This window comes from Corvus moneduloides, chromosome 3 (assembly GCF_009650955.1).
Source record: "Corvus moneduloides isolate bCorMon1 chromosome 3, bCorMon1.pri, whole genome shotgun sequence".
In the NCBI taxonomy this organism is placed as follows: domain Eukaryota; kingdom Metazoa; phylum Chordata; class Aves; order Passeriformes; family Corvidae; genus Corvus; species Corvus moneduloides.
Window position 1 is genome coordinate 31,548,088 of NC_045478.1, and position 22,165 is coordinate 31,570,252.

The 22,165-nt window shown below is 37.7% G+C and overlaps 1 protein-coding gene across 1 annotated transcript in view; it reads right to left on the bottom strand.

Moving 5' to 3' along the window:
• The window catches only part of LMBRD1 (LMBR1 domain containing 1), a 72,554-nt gene that overhangs the window by 15,693 nt on the left and 34,696 nt on the right, over positions 1-22,165 (bottom strand). Inside the window, exons 8-13 of the mRNA XM_032104735.1 lie at positions 14,549-14,674; positions 11,956-12,108; positions 5,408-5,472; positions 4,538-4,640; positions 3,334-3,438; positions 1,944-2,093 (exon numbers count right to left, since the gene is read on the bottom strand). Coding sequence (XP_031960626.1) covers positions 1,944-2,093; positions 3,334-3,438; positions 4,538-4,640; positions 5,408-5,472; positions 11,956-12,108; positions 14,549-14,674 — 702 coding nt within the window. The remainder of the gene's footprint in view (positions 1-1,943; positions 2,094-3,333; positions 3,439-4,537; positions 4,641-5,407; positions 5,473-11,955; positions 12,109-14,548; positions 14,675-22,165) is intronic.

The following is a 22,165-nucleotide window of genomic DNA, read 5'->3' on the forward strand; positions in this document are numbered from 1 at the left end:
ATAAACAGCTAACATGCAAGTGTTTGTTAAGTATCAATCCTTCTGCCTCCCTCAAGTTACATACACTATTTTATTCATAAAGCAAAACAAACTGCTAGCTGCAGCCTTTATTATTTGTTTCTCTCTTCAAATCTTCCATGTTATCTACATGCTTTATTACAAAGGATCCCCTTCTCAGGTCAGCAAGGCTTAAAGTCTAGTTCAGTAGGACCCTTCATGGAATTGTTCTTCCCACTCTTACACCCACATTGGTTCTGCACTGTAACTACAGGCATACAATCATTCTACAACATAAAAAAACCAAACTGCCTTTTGCAGGGACTTGAGCTCATAACTAACTCAGATACAGCTATATGATGTTCTAGGCTACATAAGCAGTAAGCAATCATGCCAGGAGTTCGATGTAAACGCACCTAAACTGATTCATCTTAGTTTCATGCTGCTACTACCCTAATTCTGACAAGTTGAGCCAATTTATAGACACCTAAGCATGTTTATTTTGTGTTAGTTATATTTAGCATAATATATAATAGAATGCATTACACTTCCTAAATACCAAATATTCAAATCCCCTACAGTGATTCCATTACTGTGCTTGGACTGGTATCAGGATGACCAATTGCCCACTACCAGACAATTTAGATGTAAAGACAGCAGTAAAGTTGTATTTATTGAAACCTCCACTTCCCTGCAGTGACAATCAATCCTACCACAGCAACGCAACTCATTTAAGTTGATCAAGTTCCTCTTCTCTAGAGCATTTAACACTACTCAAATTTCAATTTCTCCTTCCAATCCTTTTGCCCCAAGTATTCTATATCCACTGTTTAAACTGAAAGAATTGATAGTAATAAGTTACAAAATGTACTACATAATTGCAGTTGAAGGAAGTCAGCCAGTGTTTGGTTTGGGTTCTTTTTGTAAAGCAGGTGCGTTCTCCTCCCACAGGAACATCCTCCTAAAGAACTAACAGATATTCCAAAAGCTCCAAGCAGCATCCCATCGCTTCAATCTCATTTAAATCCCTTCTTTCAACCATTCCAGCTCAACTGTTTTGTCTTTGTGAAACTTAAACATCAAACAGCACACCAAGGGATCTAGACTTCACTGTGCCTGAATAAGCAACCAGTTCACAAGCTGGTTAGTTGTCTACATTTGCAAGATCAGATCTAATGATGTCTACCCTTGTAAGATACCAGACCTTAATAAACAGCTGTCCATGAAACCTCTCAAGATGTTTATGATATGTAACTTTGAACTTCCCAATAAATATGCAGGTTGCCACTCAAACTAAGATGAAATACAATAATTTAATTCTTCAGGTATAGAAGATGAAAGACTTAAAAAAACCAAAACCTTGAAGTACACAAAAGTGCAATAACAAAAGCAGACACTAAATTTTAACTGTTTAATTCTGTAGATTTTACAGCACAAAACTGCACGGAGTTTCATGAAGTTGGACAGTCCAAAGTGCCTGAAGTGTGATTAATCAGCACGCACTTATCTCCACTCAGATTATTTTCTACTGTACCATGTTATCTTTGTCCTTCCTCATAAATATGCACATAAAAATGATCAACTGTGGAACAGTACTGATTTCGTTCTGTACACAGCCTTACACATTAAAAATAATCCTCACTGTAGTCACTCAGCAACCTAAGCAGACCAGTACAAAATCTAGTGAAAGCTAACAACTGCCTAATCAGGAGTAAAACAAAACTCAGTTTCACACAGTCTTGAGATGATCTAGGAATTAAGTTGTGTAACATATAGTACAATCAGTTTCTGGCTTGTGTATTACCAAGAGACTTACTAGTATTTAAAAAAACTGGCTACTGAAATCTCTTCAAAAACTGAAAATGTGCCTGAATTTAAAAGTTTCTGAAAACAGTACATTTGTGATGCAGAAAATAAAATTTAAACACAAAAAAATTACATCTCACCTGTACCATGTATTTCTGGCTTCCATACATTACATATTGTGGGGCAAGACTGTAAATCATGTAACTTGTATGAAGAACTATCAACAGAAGTATCATACAGAGAAATAAGAGTGCTTGAGGTCGAGTTTTTCCTCGTCTGATTTTATAAAGCTAAAATCAGAAAAACAAATATTAACACAATGAAATATCCCTTTTTCACTGAAGGCATTTAAAAACCTCTTTAATTCAAGTAAGTTTTAATTCTACTGCCAGAAATAGGAGGTTGCTAAAATTATCCTTTGGCAACTTAATTCCAGTGATTCAAAGCAGGTTTTCAGGTGTATTTACCTAAATTTCAAAGCACAGCTATTTAACCAAATTAAGTGCTATTTGTATTAATGGCCCAAAGCACTTATACACTAGCATTTAGTAGCAAGATTTAAACTGCCTGTCACCTATAACAAACTGTGCATTGGTTTATCAAAGAACACTCTGTCCTTTGGTCAAAGTGGGGTGTCAGCTATCATTATAGCCCCAATCAGATCTAGAAACATAGGATGGAGTTATGAGGGAGCATTCCCAGGCTCAGAGGAAACTGGCACACCATATGGTGAGATCTTGTCCATTTAACACTGCAGGGAACAACATAATCCCTTCCTTGCTATCCTGTAGACACCACTCTACTCTAATTCCCAGGAGCTCAACCTGACTACCATGTTAGGGTAAAGAAGCTGGCAGCTGAGGGGGAAATGACAGCACCAAAACCAACAACTAATCTCACAACTCATTGCAAAGACTGATAGTCGCTGTTCACAATTTTGGAGTGCCACCACATGAAAAGGTGACAATTTTAAAGGGGAAGTAGGCACATTACCAGGGAAATATTTAACCAAGTATCAGAGGCATGAATGTCATGCTATTGGATACAAAGCTGCTTGTCCAAATACAGCAATAAATTATTTGCATAATATTTAGATAGTCCTATCACCACTGCACTGTTTTCTCTCTTATGAAGCTAAATATGCTTTTCACACACATGACAATTCAAGAACCTCTGACTGCATGCCACATTATAGATTTTGACCATAAAGTTGACCAATACATCAATCATATGGCTTTAACTTGGAGAAGTCAGAAGCCAAAGTGACACTGATTAAACACTTGAAGGAGTCAGCTGACTCTATTGCTCAAATTAAAATACCAGCTTTGGTCTGATAACTTGGCAAAATGAAACACCTTCCAAAAGCAGTGCAAATTGTACAATAGGCTTTTAGCACTCATTAGGCATATAGACAATGCTACTGGCAACATCCCATATTTATGAAACAATACAAAAATATTAAATTTATTCAAGAGCACATATTCATTAAATATCTAAGCATTAGAAACTAAACTCTTAAGTTATATTTACCCTTATCCAGAAGAACCATATACCCATATTTCGAATCCCTGCCATTGAAGTGAAGATAAAGTACATAACAATGGTTGTGATAAGAATATAATCAAGTGGAAAAACCTAAAACAAGAACATAAGCAGTTAAAAAGACAAGGCAAAAAAAAGCTCTTCTCCCACTTAAAACTAAGTAAGTAGCTTCTACTTCTATAGCTTGTATCTGAGGTAGTCAGTCCTGTTTAAAAGTTTTACATAGCTGGCTCCAAACATAGCTAACAGCTTGCTGCTAATAGAGCTCAGACAATTAGTTTGGGAAAGCACTAAGCATTTTTATTAATTTCAGACGTGCCTTAATTTTGAAGTGTTATACATTTTTAGACCAAGAAATACTTAATTTTAGATACACCCACAGAATGACAAGTCCACAGTGGCAACAATTATTTTAGGACTACATCTTTGTGACTATTTTTCTGATCATATTTGCATACAAAACTTGATTTTTATATTTACGTTAATAAAAGCTTGTGATAATACTGCTGCTGAACACTACTTTTCTCAGTAAACTACAAGCTTAGATGTTCAATAGTTTTAAAAGCCATGGGGAAGCAATGCATTGTGCTGACCCATTATACCAAGAATACAGGGGAACTCAACTGGGGGGGGAATAAAGCACCAGCTTAATATTAAGGCTTTTGTTTATCTCAGTTTACTTATGACAAATTTGTACGTGGACTTGTTGCCTTCCAACTCTACTGAAGTTAACTGATGTTTGTTTTTATATTGGGTTTGCTTACAAGACCAATGCCTGACTATAACAAATAACTGCCCAGTGTAGTATATTTCTCAATGTGCAATATATTAAAAAGTGAAAAATTGTATTTACTTCACTGGAAAGAGCTAAGCTATCCAGTACACCAACTAGAATGTATGTAGCACATGGGACAAAGTTGCTTTTAATCTGTGAATAGTGACTACAAGTGCTGTCCTCTGCTGCCACTTTATTCTCATCACATCAAAATCAGTTTCAAGCACCACCTTCCTTGCCCAAACTAGCTTCCATCCACCCAAGATTTTCACATCAGTAACTAAAAATTAGTAAGGAAGTTGCCTTGCTTTTACTGAACACACATTTAAACAATGTTGTTTTAATTAATTACTTCAGGAGTTTAACAGAAAATAGAAGAGCATCCTTATGTATGTATATCACCACTTCTTTACTTACTCTTTGAAGAACTGGTAACAGCATATTTAATGGATTGGTCAGATTAGTTCCCAGAACTATAAATCCTGAGTCGAAGCCAGCTGAATGCAGAGCTTTGTCCAAACTGCAGTAATTAGAAAAGCTGGATAAGTACTGTGGTTCTCCCAGAGCTTTGTCTTTAGTTCAATTTAGAAGGACAGCTCAAAAGAAAAAAAAACCCAAACTGAACCAATCCCAGAGAGTGACAGCTCTCCAACAGCTTTACAGACACATGCTTTGCTTTACCACACTCACTGCACTTGTTCTGTGAAAGATATATTGATTTCTGCATCTCCTCAGCATTTTTGCTTTTCCCTAGTTTGGGTAATGAAGCTTATTTTCCCAGTCTGAAAGATTAAAAATGCCAACATTTGAGACCTCTGGTTAGTGCCAATCCATGTTGAAATCCACCAGATTTGCAGTCAGCTATGTTGCTTTCGACACCATAAAACCATTCCAATGCAATACACATCAAAATGGATCAAACATGTCATTTACTGCAAGAATTTAAGCACACATTACCCAATCACAGAAGTACCTACATGCATTAAGATTCATTCAAGCCATCAGAATACTTCTGCAATCTGAATTAAACATCCTGAACATATATGTTTAATTTCTCAGATGAATCAGAAGTGTTTTCAGCCGGAAACATGTTTTTTCTTCAGTTTGTTTTGGCACATTTTCCTCCATTTGAATATATACTATCATAATAAGAAGTGCAGCTCTATTGACAGAAATGTAACATAGAAAAGAAGGGGGCTGACTCCTGAGGTAAACCACACCAATTTTTATGTTAGAGAAGAAACTAGGTAATTTAAATGGTCAAGGAAAATGCTGAAATGTACTTACTTTGACAAGAAGAGAGAGACAGTGAAGAGCAACGCCACAATGATGAAGAATACTCCCCACACAATCTACAAGTAAAAATTTGAAACAATTTAACTGAAAGTATTTGTAGTTGATGCAAGAACCAAAGACTTGCCTTGGTTCCAACAGCAAACTAATGATCGTGGAACACTTCAGAGCTTAAATACACTTTAAACAGTATTTTTTATTTTTGGTAAATACTTGAGAGAAGTGACCACAAAACTTTTGCTCTGTTAACATAGTCTGTCAAGTACATCACATGCTCTAGTGTAATACACAGACCTACCCCTACGTCAAAAGTGACATTAAGAAAAGAGATGACGTTACACTAAATGAACCTAACATTTAACAGAACGCACAACCTGTATTCACTATATTATGTGGAAAACCTTAACTATGTACATGCATTTAGGTTTAAACAAAGAAATTAGAGATTGGTGCCTTGACCATCACACCTGTGTGCTCATCTTCCAACAGGAGTAAACCTGTGCACAGCTGACAAGGAACACCTCACCCTTCCTGAGTAAAAGATCCCTTTTGTAACACTATTCTGAAATGCACAATGACCAAGTCACTTGGAAGTGAAGAAAAACTCAACCAAGCCCAAATGCCAGGTCTTCATTAAAAGACAGGAATGTGTTTTTATTATGCCTACCAAATACAGCACTTGAGCCAAGAATTGATACTCCAAGCTGTCTCAACCAGAGCATGTCTGTTTTTCTTGGGTTAGCAGCTAGTTCAGGAAACAACTCTCCATCCTTCTGAGAGGTTTTCTCCCTCACAATCTTTTCTCTGGGTACTTTAGGGGACAACACACAGAAGTGAGCCTAGATAGCCAACCCATTCAGTTACAGTTCCAACAGTTTCACTGTATTTTCCTAGAAACCCTAGTCATGGAATACAATCAGATAAGCACGCTGAACTTCCAGAAACAACATTTTAAGATTGCTAGACTTGAGACTTAAGAGTTATTTCAAAATTCTATATGCAGGAACACAATGCATGGCCTCCCACATGAATGAGGGAGTTTCACAGTTTATTTTATTAGCCTCAAAACTTGGCCCACAGTCATGAAAAGGTTAAGAACTTTATTACAGCTGCTCATTAAAGACACTCAGAGTTACAATGCTATTATTGTTCACTATAATCTGAAGATAAATGTCCATCTGCAAACTCAAACACAATATTAGAACATCACTTATAAAACAAATCAAATTATGTAGCTCTTATTAGACACAGATTTAGAGACCAATATCAAGGTAGGTATTAAGTTTTGCATTTCCACATAATTAAATGTACTAAGATTTTACCTGTCCACAGTAAACTCCTCATAGGTATTAGCTGTATGGGAAATAGATATTCAGAACCAATTGAGGCCAAGACTCCGAATCTTGTATTACTTCACCACCTTCTGCCAGCTATGGCCACTAGACAGGTATTTGTATCTCCTCTGGAATACGCCTGTCTTCTGAAGTGAGATCTAACATTTAGAAATATATCAGTGGTTGAATACCACTCCTTTCCCCATTCTACCCTGTACTCCAGTCCCATTAAACACAAGATTGAAAAGGCTATTATTAAAAAAAACTTTAAAAGTCTTCATCCCATATGTCCACAGTATTATGAAGACTACTGAACCATAAATTATTTACAATTAATATCAATCTATGTTTACATGATTCCAAAGCATCAGCTGATTTAAGCCTTTCCCAGAAGGGATCCTTGTATTCTGTCACAGATTTTCCTCGTTCTTAACTGACAACAGATCAAACAACACCATATTTCTAGCCTACAAACCAACACACACACTAATAGTCAAACTTGCAACTTACACAGTCCATCTAAGGATTATCAAGTTGACACATTAAACGCATGCCTCCAGCTGAGTACCATTTTTGTATCTGCTTAAGGTAAAGGTTAAGTACTGCCTTGTCCTTGCCCACCACACAAAGCCTAAGACAGCTAAAAAACCACTACAGCAGGAACTATATACTCAGTTGCCTTTTACATGTCACCCAGATCAAAAGACAAATACACAGTCTCATTGGGAAAACATGGTACTACTATTTACTAGCTTTAAATCAACTAGAGTATCTTTAAATATTCTAGATACATTTCACTATGAAAATTTACAAAATAATTTTGCTTTGCATCACAGCATAAATGACTTCGAGCTCTTGAGAACATGAGTACATGTTCAACTTGAGAGTTCTAAACAGGACTATTTATTAACTGATGCTGAAAAGCTTTAATACTAGAACAGATGAAAACAAAAAGCCTGGGTCTCAGCCAAACACACAGAGGACTTTAATAAGGTCATTTTTATGAAAGGAATTTTTGAACTATATTAAGAGAAGTCTAACTTCTAATGCAAGACAAACTTATTTCCTCCTTCCCAGTCCTTTTGAAAGCAGGACCTCAAAACAACCATACTTCAAGCTGTGTTACCTCCTCCCCTACAATCAGTTTAAACTGCTCCCCTGCCAGGCCATTTCCTGATATCCATCAGCTACAAAAGAACCCATACCCATCAGTACTCAACCATTTGCTATAAAGCAGGTTTCAGAGCTGCTGTCTTGCACTTACATCACCAATCACCTCCAAGTGTCTGCTTGGGTCTTCCAGTCTACAGTCTGTTGTACAAACTAATATGCATACTGCTAACTGACAACAGAAGAATGAATCATGTTTTCATACAATACTCAAAGTATTCCAAAAATAATGATTTGAAGCAATACCTACTAACACAACTTACAATGAAACCTGGAATGAGTTCCTTGAGCATCTTAATAGAAAGCCCCCATTCAGGCAAGTAATGACACAGCTAAAGCAGAAGACAGTAACAACTGGCTTGCTTAAAGCTTTGTTTTACATTTGAAGGTGTGGGATTAGAAGACATGGCTGAGCAAAAAAAACCCCAAAAATATCAATATAGGTATTTCTCAAACATGGAAGCATGCTACTTCTAGGTCAAATATGATTCAACTTGCTATTATCAGTTTAATAGACAAAAAAATTGAAAAGTAATTTAGAATTATCAATCAATTAGTGTATTTTTACATTGCTACTGGACATGAATAAGTCACAAGCTAGTAAGTCTTTTCTGGCATTTTTCATGTTCTGCTTACATCATTTGTCCTGGCACCTCCCTGCAAGTTTCTAAACATTCCCTTAACCCCTGCATCACTCTTGTTTGAGTTATTCAGAGAGATCTTTGCCTCCTATCCCTGCTCCCAGATCAGTCAAGCTAAGCTATTTCATCTATGGATAATTCTGAAATTTTACTAAGATACCCATGGAATTTCAGACTTAAATTTACTCTAAACAGGCACAATCCACACACAGTTGGTACTTGTTCAAAAAGCCTCAAAAGTAACTTCCAAAAATTGTTAATATTCACCCTGTAGACAGACACCAAGTTCAGCAAAAGAGGTGCTGCTCCAGGGAATGGAGCAGACATTTCTATGCCAGCCTGTTAAGAGGACTGTGCTGGAGCAGATAACCACCCTTAGCCCATGGAGAATCCCACACCAGAACAAGTGGATATTTTCTAAAGGAAGCTGCAGCCTATAGAGACCCCACATGTGGAACCAGGTGCTTCTGACAGGAACTTCAGCTCATGGAGTCCACTCTCACTGGAACAGAAATGAAGTGGGAAGAGGAAGCAACAGCAGAGTGGAGGACTGTTATGGACTGATGGAAACTCCCTATTCCCCTCTGTGCCACTCCAGTCAGAACAAAAGGAGTTGAGCCTTGGAAGGAAGAGTGGGGATCTCTGTTCATGCAGATCTCAAAACAGAGCACTTGATTTTCTTATATTACCTTAGGCCAGTTTGTTCAAAACTGCTGTGAAGTACACCATTAAAATACAGATGCAATACTCCCTATTTACCCCTGTTGAGCAGACTTCCATGTTTCATATTGTATAGTCCTGTTCACATATTGAACGAACATAGCTATGTGCTCTGGAGTTTGTTTTCCCTAAAAATTTTTTTTAAAACCCCATTTATTATATCACATTTCTCTTGTTGCTGAGAGTATCAGACAAAAGTTTAAGAAACCATAAAATGGAGAAGCAGGAAATGTTACATTTTGTAGAAAGAAATTAGACTAATTCAACATTATTCAACCCCATGTTGGCCAATACTCAATTCACTGGGATCTTGAGATGTGTAGCTTTTGACTGAATTGAAAAACTAACAGGTTCATCTTTGAGTTTGAGTTAGTTTTGAGTAAAAGAATCATCAAATAAAACTTACTACGTAAAGAAAAAAGTTTTGTCTTTGTTTAACAACAAATCACATGCTAATAGATACTTAGCAATAATAAAACAATTGAAGCAAGAACACTTGAGGACACCATACAAAGATAATATGATTACAGGAGTCTGAATGTAGGCAGTAAGTGTTTTAACCGCTGGACTCTGCCTAGCAGGCTGCTGCTCCCTGAGAGCTCAGCGAGGGTTTCCTAGGGCCATGTGATCAGTCACATCCCGGAGTCCATTTCAGACAGCCCCTCGATCTGGCTCTGGCAGCCAGCAGCGTTACAATGCAGTGGTGGTAAAGAAGGTAGAGAAGGGTCTCCCATGAGGGTTTGACATGGCTTTAATATCACATCTTGTCCCCACGATGTTCAGAGGTAGAGAGACAGCGTGCTGTGAGCATGCAATGGTTTTGTCAGGGGCCATGGGGCGGTTCCTGGGCGGGGTTGGGGTACAGAACAAATAGGAAGAAACCGAGGGAGTGGCCAAGGCCAGGGAGGGGAAAAAGGGGAACATGTGAAATACAAAAAGCAGTGGATTAACAGATCCCCACAACTAAGCGAACATTGTAAAAGACCTTGAAGATTAAGTACAATTCCTGAATGTGTTACTCTGTTTTGTTAGTCCCAGTAAGAGCCTGCAACTCCCATGAATTGACCATCCCAAATACAAAGCAGAAAAAGGATTCTCTAATACTTGTTTCAGAAGAAATGGAATTTCTCCTGAAGTCTGAGAAGCAGCCACATATTTGAACAGTAATATCCAAAATGAAGGCACTGAAGGTGAAAATGTAAAACAGTAAGCAAAGCTCCAAGATACTTCCTACACTTCTACACTGAACAGAAGTACTATATATGGATATTGAACAGATTTTCACCTTTTGTTAAAGCCCAATTGAACAATTGAAAAGTTATGTATTTGCAAAGACATCCCAAGTGCTCTTAAAGCAACAGTAAAGCAGTTCTGCAAGAGTTAAGATGTAATTAAGTGATACACATTACCACCTGCACAGGACAGCTCTAGTCAAAGTAAACAAGTTCTTCATAGCACAACCATAGTCTAAGTGAAAATCTTTCAGGAAAAATTATACACCTGCAACTCTGCTTTAGTCTGTGATTCATGAGTCAACAATTCACAGTGACTGTCACAGCTACTGAGAGAATACAAAGCTTTCAAACCACAAAAACAAGGAGACACTGGAATACCATCCTGACTGTAGGTGATAAACTGTAAGTAACCAATGATATTGTACGCTTTCCTGTGAGGACACAATGAACTGTTAAAGTCCCAGAGACAAAATATATGGCCAATATATTTCTCAAATTTGAGATTTATGGGAAGAGTTACAGAAACTACACAATTGTATTAAGTATTTTTTAAATCACAAGGAAGCCTCCAAACTGTTAACATGAATAGTTTGGGATATTTGTCCTTTCAATGGAAAAGCTAAGTTTATATTTGTAATGTATCATAGCAAGATAACTCCCCTAAGAATTCCACACAAAGCTTTTGTTCAGATGCAATTTTAGCCCATAGCCTTCAGCACTCAGCATTAACAGCAGCAATAACACAAGAAATTGTTTACAACCCACGCCCTTCTCCCCAGCTTTCCCAAAAGCAGCCTACTGTAATGCTGAAATTTCTTCAAACATCTAGTTGGTAAGAAATACTTTATATGGCAATACTGTTCATAAAAGTACTAGTTTTCACAACCAGGTATCTACTGAAAATCAAAGTCCTAAGATCAAAGAGACCAAGATAAAAGCTTTGCCCCAGTAACCATCTCCCTTGCATTGGTTAGGTATCATGACATTAAGTTCTATTCAGCTAGCTTACTATTTATCAAGTAGTTCCTTGGCAAGATGCTTGTTCCAAATGCATATATTATCAAAGTATCTCTCACTTCTGCTGGATACATGTAATTTAGATTAACCTAAGCTAACTGACAGCTATAGGATTCTTCCTTCTCTTCTCATTTTCATATGCTTGATAAAAAAAGTAAGATATTCAGATTTTCTATGGCAGTAGCACAAAAGTAGATCAGCTAGGATTTGTTCATTTTTAATCTTAATCAGAGTTGAGGCAAAGTAAAAGGTTTTCCCACAGCTCAGAGTTCACTATAGGGCTATAATTGTGTAGTACTGGAGTAAATTTAAGAAAAGCAGTTGATATTCAGGGTGGTAATTGATAAACTTGACCTGTGATTTATGTCGGGAAAAAGGAATTTGGAAGTTATTTCAATTTAAGTATTAAAAGTGAGAAGTTTTACCTTTAGAGGTCGAATAGCTTCACAGAACTTTGTCCACCAGCTTTTCTCAATAGACTCCAGATGCCTCTCTCTCCTTCGAAGTGTCCTTAATCTCTCTTCTAGTTGTTGTAAAGTCCGTCTATCCCTTGATGACAGAGGACGACCATCTCTGCACTGGTTACAAAAAGAATGCAAAAGATCAAGGGTCACCATATCAAGAAAACAGATTGACAGCTACTTAAATTATCTACAGCAACTCTAAAGAATTTGTAGTATATAATTCATGCATGTCTAATTTTTATGAATATCAAGAGGATGAAGTACAGAAGTCACAAGCTGCAACAAGAGGAATTCCTATGAGGTGGCAGAAACCACTTTTCACAAAGAAAATGTTCAAAAATTTTAACAGGATGGATAGTCTCCATGGCTAAAAATGTTTTAAAAGCACAGCCGTGATCTGAATAATCTGATCTAATCTGAAAGTGGTCCACATCTTGTGTGGAGGGTTCAACACTGTGGTTCTCAGATCACTTACCATCAAATTCCATAAGCCCATATATCCAACTTGGCACTTCTTATTTTCTTTCCAGCATCCCACTAGATACTCAGCTATGTTTCTCGAGCAAGAAACACAGGTCAAATAAGAAGTAGCATCACCCCAAGAATTAGTTGAATGTACCAGATTGATTGTTTGATTATTATGTTTAAGAATGGATTTTAATTTTGAGCCTTTAAACACTGAGCAGGAACCACCACACTCTGCTGTAAAGCGAGCAGCACATCCTTACATCTCAGTTATTTGCAATAAGCAAAAGCAACAAAATCAGCATTCAGTAGCTGAACCAAAATTGTTTCTAACATTGATGCTAATGTATTACAAACTCATACTTGGATAAAAAAAAGATTATTTTATTGTAGGAAATGCACCAAAACTATATTTTAAAGTTTTGAAATTCCTTATTAATTTTCTCTTATTTTAGAAGATCCTTCCTGCAAATAATGTAACACTTTATACCAGTGAAGTTAAAAAAAAATTAAATAAATTTGTCAAAAAGACTAAGACCACATTATAGGCATAGAGAACAGTTAAACTGGAGATCACAATGCACTTTTAATAGGAACACATGTACCATACCCTGTATAGCACCTCTGTGACTTAAGTACCTTTTCGACAAAAGTTCAAGCTCCCAATCTGCAATTTCCAAGCTTTGATTATTTAAGACTAATGAAATAAACCTACCAGATGTACTAATAGTGCAAGAACATACTACATATTGAATCTCAGTAGCATACCTTAATACTTCTAGCTTTTACTGTATAGTACTGTCAGTAACACTCACTTTCTTCACAACTTAATGCACATACAACTGAAGAACTAAGATTTGCATTACAAAATGAGGCAGAATCCTGACTGTAATCCATAAACCAAGAAAAATTAGTTTACACTAAAGGTCATTACAATATAGACATAAATTAAGAACTTTCTACTTTTTCACTCTATTGTTTAGCCAGACTGAACAACAAGACCAGTTGCATGCAAATTCACATAATCCAACCAGGTCCTCTGTAGTAAGTAATGATCCATTTGTCTCAGATTTCTCATTTTTCTCATACTGACTTCAATAAGGGATGCCTTTGTTGTAGTACTACGTGCAAAACCAAAACACGATAATTTAAACAGACTACTTTCTAGATTTCTTTATTCAACTAAATATCTAGAACACTGAAGGTGCCCACACTGTGTAGATGTGGGCCAAATATCAAGGGAAGACTGTTGGAACTGCTTCAACATCTGAGGTCTACTACCACAGAGCACACAACAGCACAGATGGACTGCCAAGATGGAAGTAAGGCACCTCAATGTCACTTTTCCCAATCAACACTGTGAAAACACTGGTCAAACCACTGTCTGAAATGGGTTGTAAAAAGAGGTGGGAGATTTTCCCCTATCATCTTGTATGTAAAGATAACTCACTCTCCTTTGGCTTGCACTCAGAGGCTGTTAAAAGTGTCTTGCTTACACCAGGAACAGCGTTTCCATTAGCTGCAAAGCCACCATGTGTTAACAAACGGTGTTAGCATCTGAGGGATATTTAGGACTCAACAGTTTTCCATATGTATGCTTTTCATAAAGAAATTTTTTATAACAGCAAGGTGCATTAACTGGGAAGCAAGAATATCTGGAGCTGTTATTTATTCATAAAGATAATTAATAGTTTGATGAATCTAAATCATGACAGCTCTATGCGGCAAGTATCCAGTGTTAACTACACTGCATTGAGTAAGTCAACAAACTGGATGCCATTTCTGGTAGCAGACTAAGTGAGGTTAATATCTACAAAGCATCTCTTCCATCCAAGCAGGCCTCAAGAAGTTTGAGTTTAATTTGTAAACACTTACTAGCCAGACAGAAACAACTATTGCTGCAGGACTAACAAAGAATGTAACAGCTACCATACAAGTGACCATGTGTTTCAGAATAACTCAAATAATTGCAAGCTATTCATTTCTGACTTACTATTCTTTCTGAAACAAAGACTCTACAGCATGACTATAAACTAGTAAGCAAGGAAAAAACAAATCCTTATGAAAGTGAGAACAGTGAAAAACTTACCTTTGATTTAATCCTCAATAAATGTTGCTCCACCTCTTCAATATCTTCAGTGTTCTCTAAACGTTCATAAGATGCACTGGTAGTTCCCTTAATCAAGTTTAGAGGCAAAGCTGACATACCGTAAGCCTAAAATAAAAAGGAAACATACATACTCAAATTTTCTGCCATATATTTTCATCTGATAAGGCTGCTCTATGTTATATCTATCAGGTATCACTACTGGTTTTACCGGCTTTTTCACCCCATCTGCATACTCTTACTAAGGCAACCAATTCCCTTCCCCTTTTCAACAAAGCATAACAAATATGCTTTGCAAATTCCAGCAATCCTCATCATGCCAGAGGTACTTAAGTATCTCATCATTCCTCAGACACGTGTTAAGACCTCATATAAGCATAGTACACTGATGATTTATCAAACCAGTCCTTGTTTTTTGTAAATCACATAGCTTCCAAAAACCTTAACTTTCCCACTTTAGATCAAAATCAACATTTTGTGCAATACAGAAATTTCTAGAAATTGAACATTAATAGTTTTAGAGGCAAAGTATACACAGTTTCTTTGCAGACAGTAGTCTTCAAGTTGCTTTTGAAATAAAATTGGGTTGAAAGTACCCAATTTACTAAAACCAAAATTCTATAATAAAAAGGCAGCAAAAGTTACATGAACACCTGAACTCAGTTACAGTCCAAGACTGCTTAGATACCCATTCACATTCATAAGTTCTGTTGGAATTTATTCCACATTATAAATTCTATATCATTCAAAGTGTTTTGCCAGCTTCTACATCAACAATACACATGGATTTTTCCAACACAAGGTCTATAAGCTTTCCATTAACATAAAAAGAAACATATTTGAGACAAGGTAAACAACAAGAAAATGGCACTATTTCCTCTCTGTTACTCTATGATTCTTATGGATCAAGGCCAGGATCAGAAGTTTCTCCAAGCAGTTTAGAGACATTAGCCATAAGCTTGTATTTTGTTTATTGTAGATGATATGCTGTTCTTGGTGTAGAGCTCAGTAGGAAGGTTCTTTTCTATCTCAGCAATTAACATACACAACTTTACTAGAGTCTTTGATATCTGAACACTTGATAACTTCAGAGAATTGTTTACATTGAAAAAGACCTCTAAGATTACCCAGTTTTACCAGTAACCTAACACTGCAAAGTCTGCCACTAAACCATGTCCCCAAGTGCCATGTCTACAAGACTTTTAAATACTTCCAGGAAGTTTGAAGAGCAGTTTTCTACATTTTCACAGAAATACCACTCCCTCCTTCAAGCACAGCTTTACATTTCCTCCTGAGAATAGATTTAACACAAATGCTAGTGCATTAGAAATGTCACCATACATGCTGCTGTCATACTGTGAGTTTTCTGTACGCAAGACACAATTTGACCTGCTTAGAAACCTACTTCAACATACTAAATTCTCATGCACTCAACCCAGAGCAAGACACTGTCCATTTTTTGATTGTATTTTTGAATATGTCAGAACTTAGGCTGGACTTGACAACTCTCCATAAATGTGTGTCAGCTCTCCCTTTACACTATCTCCTTTGAGAATATTAAGCTCTTTGCCACCTACACAAGGCTGCAGATATTGTCTACCTGAACTTCAGCATAGCCTTCAACATCATATCCCATAGCATTCTCTCAGAAAAGCTGGCAGCCCACAGCTTGGACAGGCGCACTCTTTGCTGGATTAAGAACTGGTGGGATGGCCAGGCCCAGAGAGTGGTGTTCAGTGGTGCTGCATCCAGTTGGCAATCAGTCACCAGAGGTGGCCCCCAGGGATTAGTGTTGGGCCCAGTCCTGTTTAATGTCTTTATTGATGGTCTGGGTGAGGGGATTGAGCCTACCATTAGCAAATTTGCACATGACACCAAGTTGGGAGAGTGTTCATCTGCTGGAGGGTAGGAGGACTCTGCAGAGGGACCTGGACAGGCTGGATGGATGGGCCCAATCCAATGACATGAAGTTCAACAAGACCAAGTGTCAGGTCCTGCACTTTGGCCACAACAACCCCCTGCAGCACTACAGGCTGGGGACAGAGTGGCTGGACAGTGGCCAGGCAGAAAGGGACCTGGGGGTGCTGATGGACAGCCAGCTGAACATGAGCCAGCGTGTGCCCAGGTGGCCAAGAAGGCCAAGGGCTCCTGGCCTGTATCAGCAATAGTGTGGCCAGCAGGACCAGGGCAGCGATTCTTCCCAGCTCTGGTGAGGCTGTACCTTGAGTGCTGCATCCAGTTCTGGGCCCCCAATCTAGGAAGGATGTTGAGATGCTGGAGCAAGTCCAGAGAAGGGCAACAGAGCTGGTGAAGGGTCTGGAACACAAGTCCTGGGAGGAGCAGCTGAGGGAGCTGGGGTTGTTCAGCCTGGAGAAGAGACCTTATACCTCTGTATAACTGCCAGAAAGGAGGCTGTATCCAGGTGGGGATCGGTCTCTTCTCCCAGGCAACCAGCAACTGGACAAGAGGCCACAGTCATAAGCTGAGCCACGGGAGGTTTAGATTAGACATAAGGAGGAAGCTCTTCACAAAAAGGGTGACTGGGCGTTGGAATAGGCTGCCCCGGGAGGTGGTAGAATGACTGTCCCTGGAGGTGTTTAAGGAAAGACTGGATGTGGCACTTAGTGCCATGGTCTAGTTGACAAGGTGGTGTTAGGTCATAGGTTGGACTTGATCTCAAAGGTCTTTTCCAACCTAGCCCATTCTGTGATTCTGTAAAAAGCACTCTCCCACAATTCTCTTCTCTAGGCCAAGCAAAAAATTCCTTCAGCTTTTATTTATGGGTTACTCTCTGCAACTTTGTAATCATGTCCACAAGCCTTCACTGGAGCCTCTACAGTTTTCCAGTCTCAAACTAGGGGACCAAAACCAGACACAGAATTCCCAGGTGTGGCTTTGGAAGTGCCAAGTACAATGAAAATGTCTATGCTCCTGCTGAGGCAAGCCCTGGACACTGTTTGCATTTCTGCTGCAAGGCACACTGCTGAAGCATGCTCAGCTTGCTGCCCACTAGGACTTCCAGGTCTTTTTCAGCAGAACAATCTCCCAGCTGATCAGACCAAACCATGAACTGTTGCTTGGAATTAATCCATTGTAAGAAACTACCTTAACATCTGCTAAACCTGACGTCATTCTTGTTGGCCCAATCTTCCTATTAGTCAATGTCTGTATGGCAGCTCTTTGCTCTATCTACTTCTTCCAGTTTGCCATATTTCTCAAACCATATAATTATTCAACCCCATCACCCACATAATTTATGAGGACTAAATAATATTGGGCCTATACTGACCCCAAAGAGCTCACTCAGGTCAGCTAGTAGCATAACTCCAGAATTTAGGGGACATATGAACCCCATCCAACATCATGAACTAGAACGCAGTTTGCAATTTATCTACTGTCCCTCTCTGTAACCCAGAACATTTCCAGCCAGTGCCAGTATGTAGAAACACATGTAAGAGATTGCTATGACAATGTGCCTAAACAATTTTACAAACCTAACTTTAGAAGTAATTAGATTTCAACATCTGAGGTTTCCACCTGTTCTTCAAACAGCTATATCAATTAACATATCAAGTATTCACTCTGTGAAATAGTTAAGAAATAAAATTCAGGACTTTAAAACTTAGTCTAAGTTTCTACAAAGAAAAATACAACTCCTTAAAGTGATATATTGTTTTGCTGTTTTTGAAAATGTGAACTATATACTTGAACATTAAGGTTGCTCCAGTGATAAAGGCTAAGTTCCTTCCCTGAACACAGAAGATGTTAACAGTAAGATGAAGTAAGCCTCCCACCATCCATGTGGGAAAAGGACACATTGGTCCTTCAAGATAACAATATACAGAATGAAGGACAGAAAGATGAGTCATCTCATGTGATGTGTCACAGGTCTGAACAGAAGCTGTAATAGCTCATTTTCAGGGCTGCATTTACCTTCAGGCTGATAAAGAAGTTCAAGACTGTCCTGGAAAAAGTTTTAATCCCCTGGATTAGTACAAGTGTTACATTATTCAAGGACTATTATTCTAGGCATCTGCAACTTAACAAGCAAACAATATATTGAGGATAGCAAAGTAAAACAAACCAAAGATGTACACTAAAGCCAAGAGAGGGCTTAGTCCTGAAACAAATTGCGGGTTCAAAGTTTAGAATATGAATAAAAAACGTATCAAAAGAGCCTTTAAACCAGTTAACACAAGTTAATTTATGTACATTAATTTATATAAAACAAGTTATTAATTCTTGACATATTTATACCACTGAAACAACAGTTTCCAGGACTTATTTTTAGACATTTTTTTTGTCTAGGACTGTTAAGTCAAATAAGAGACACTGCATCTAAGAGTAAAACCAGACATCCAAATGTAACAGTCAATTAGAGTATATATGCAGTTATGTCACATAGGTTCTTCAAAATGAACTGAGTCTAGTACTAAACACTAACTGTTTAGTACTAAACACTAACTGTTAACCTCATAAGACGTGTTGCAAGGATAGGTCTCTAGGGCCTCAGGCTCTATCTGCACTTTGCTGTTACTTGGATGCCTGATCAGCTTCATTGAAACCTCATTTTGCAGTAGGAAAAAAAAAATCTAAATTTATAGTTAAACCAACTTATTTTAGAGAAGACTCCCCTCTCTTGAATCACCACAAGTGCTCCACACAAGAGATCACAACTATCATTTACCTTAAGGGCTGGAAAGCCAAATCCTAAGAGCTCCCTATCTATTAAATACAAGTTAGAAGCATCATCCATAAGCAGCTGTCTTCTCATTTGAGTTTCTGCCCACAGGCATCTCTGGATGGATGAAGTTCATACTTACATACTTTTTGAAGTATAAGGCCTTCTACTCTAAAGGATAAGGGAAAAAAAACACAGAACAACTTACTGCAATAGAAAACCCAGCTTCCCAACCCTGTTAGAACAGTCTAAACAAAGCTTTTGAAACTCCTGTCTTATTTGTTACTCATGGAAGTGGTAGTTCAGTCTGAGACAGTAATTTGAAAATAAATCCATCTAAAGCAGGACCCTGTAACTCCCATGAATGCAACAAATAGTTCAGTACCTTCATGCAGCATCAGCTAGCACTGAGGAGCAGTGAGAAGCACGCTTTACCTGTTCTCTCAGCATGCCACTGAGCCCAAATAAACTCCATGCTCCAGACAGAGCATTAAATACCTTATGAGAATTTACATGAGCGTTGTGTCTAATTTGCTTAATCTCCACTTCTCCCAGGTCCCTTTCCTTCTCATCCTGCAGCAGATTCAGCTGCTCTCATGTCATTCACAGTTCAGGTTTAGAAGGAAGAGCTGCTGTTCTTATTCTTAGTCTCTTGCAGACTCAGCATGTTACAACACTTGAGACTCGCCAAACTCAACCCATGGCCAGATAAGGGAAGTATTTTGTATTAATTGCCTCCTATGCTAATAATAGTCACTCAGAAACAAAAAGCAGAACATAAGTGAAGTTGCAACAAGTTGTAAAATCATGTTTTACTGAAGTTGTTTCATCAAGCAACTGCTTCATGGATAAATCCTTGACTATTGAAAAGATCCAGGAAGGTTTTTTGCTGGAAACCATAACTTCTAGTGTAAGTTTTCTAAATTGCACAAGCTATGAAGAGTTTCACTTACAAGGAAGTATTACGGTGGGAAGACCTAAACATCAACCATATCAGCCATAAGCACATAGATCAGTTAAGAGGAAGACAACAAAATCACACAACAATTAATATAGTCAATTACTTTAAAATAGAGTTAAATGAGTTAAAGCTAATTTTGAACACCTACTGCAAAAAGCTTGAAGCCATCAGGCACTATACTTTAAGTGGAAGTTGATTATGTTTCATTTTCTATATCTGCTATGTTCAGCTAAAAAAATATGGTCAAATGAGTAACTTTGTGACCCAAACAGGATCATCTCTCCTTGCTAGAGATCAAACAGAACAAGCAAATTTTTTCTCATCAGCTTGGTGCACAACCAGAACTATAAATGAACATAGCTTAAAAACTTTTTCTGGTTAAAGGTATTTAAGAAATAAACCTGTGATTTCAATAAATTATAAAAAAAGTACTTGTGTAGCATACCAGAATGACTTCCTATTCCATTTATAATTAGAGGTCTATATATAATGCAAGTGGCTTTAAAATGGTTACCACTGAGGTTTTTAAAAGGTTTACATGTAATCTTGGGCAAGAAGTGTAGCAATTAATACTGACAAACATTTCTTGCACAGCAGTGCCCTCTAGTGAAGTCACATTAAAAAGCCAAATTAAAAAAAGAATTTTTAAAAACACTGTATAAAAGGCATCAGAAGTGCTCTCAGCTTTAAAGATAGAAATATTCAAATTCCTATTTTATTACAATAGCTTGTTTCAATACTTCACCTCAAAGTGTGACCATGAAAGACAAAATGTTCAATTCTACCAACCAGACTGACATAAATTCATCTATTCAAATTAAAAACAGCTGATCTATTTTAATATATGCAGTATTTAAGAAACACAGTCAAGCATGAGCTCATTTGCTTCAATACAAATGTCCCAGGTAAAAAAAACCCCTCAATTTAAACAATTATTTTGGTCTAGAAGAATACTTTTATATAGTAGTAACCTAATTAGCTTTTTATTTGAATTACGCCAACCATGAGGGAAGTCACAGGATACCTTTTACCATTCACAGCAATTGACACAATTCAGTTGCTTACATTGAACAGTTTCATATGAATACAAGGCACTCTTGCCAGCATTGCTTCTGACTGACCGCATCAGTCAGTCCAATTAAATAGCCTCAAGAGAGGCACACCTTCAGGTGTCACACCAGCACAGGTGACACTGAGTCCGTGCAAAAGGAACTGGGACTACACCTTGATTGAAACTGTACCTTCTCTGTGCAGCATGGCTGCACAGCTCTCCTGCAAACTAATCTGACTCTAAAAGGACTCATCATCTGCTTTCTTACATTAAAGTCATGTCTCCATCTCCAACTACCATTCAAAAGTAACAATTGGAATTCAAGAATCTTATTTCCAGAACATCATTAAGCATGGCAAATAGTGACAGGAGTTTATATATCCTCCCTTAAATTATGAGGGGTAAAGGAGAAAGCCTACTAAATGCATCTGAAGACTGCAAACTCACTCATGGACAGTGGGGTACTTGCTTCCTCTAAAAATCTCACACCATACAGCTTCAAAAATAATTCAAAATGTTATCTGATAAAATTTCAGTTTTTCATGGGAAGTTTTAGCATCCAATTTTCAGTTGCTACAAGAGCACATCAACTTTTTGGATAACATTGTTATAAAAAACATGTGAAAGCATGGAACAGATTGACCAAACAGAATAGGTAGGTTCACTATGGCAATTCCTGCACGATCTGCTGTACACAACATGAATCTTGCATTAAGCACTTGTTTCTCCATTTCTTTACTATTCGTCCTTATACTATCCTGCTATACATTCACCTTCATTTCTCATAATGTTTTCTCTCTACCATACAGACTCATTATTTGTCAATGTTCAAGTGGTCAAAAAAAATGCTGTCAAGGTTTCTAAGATATAGAAACCAAACAAAACAGCCTCTATACTACAGCTGTT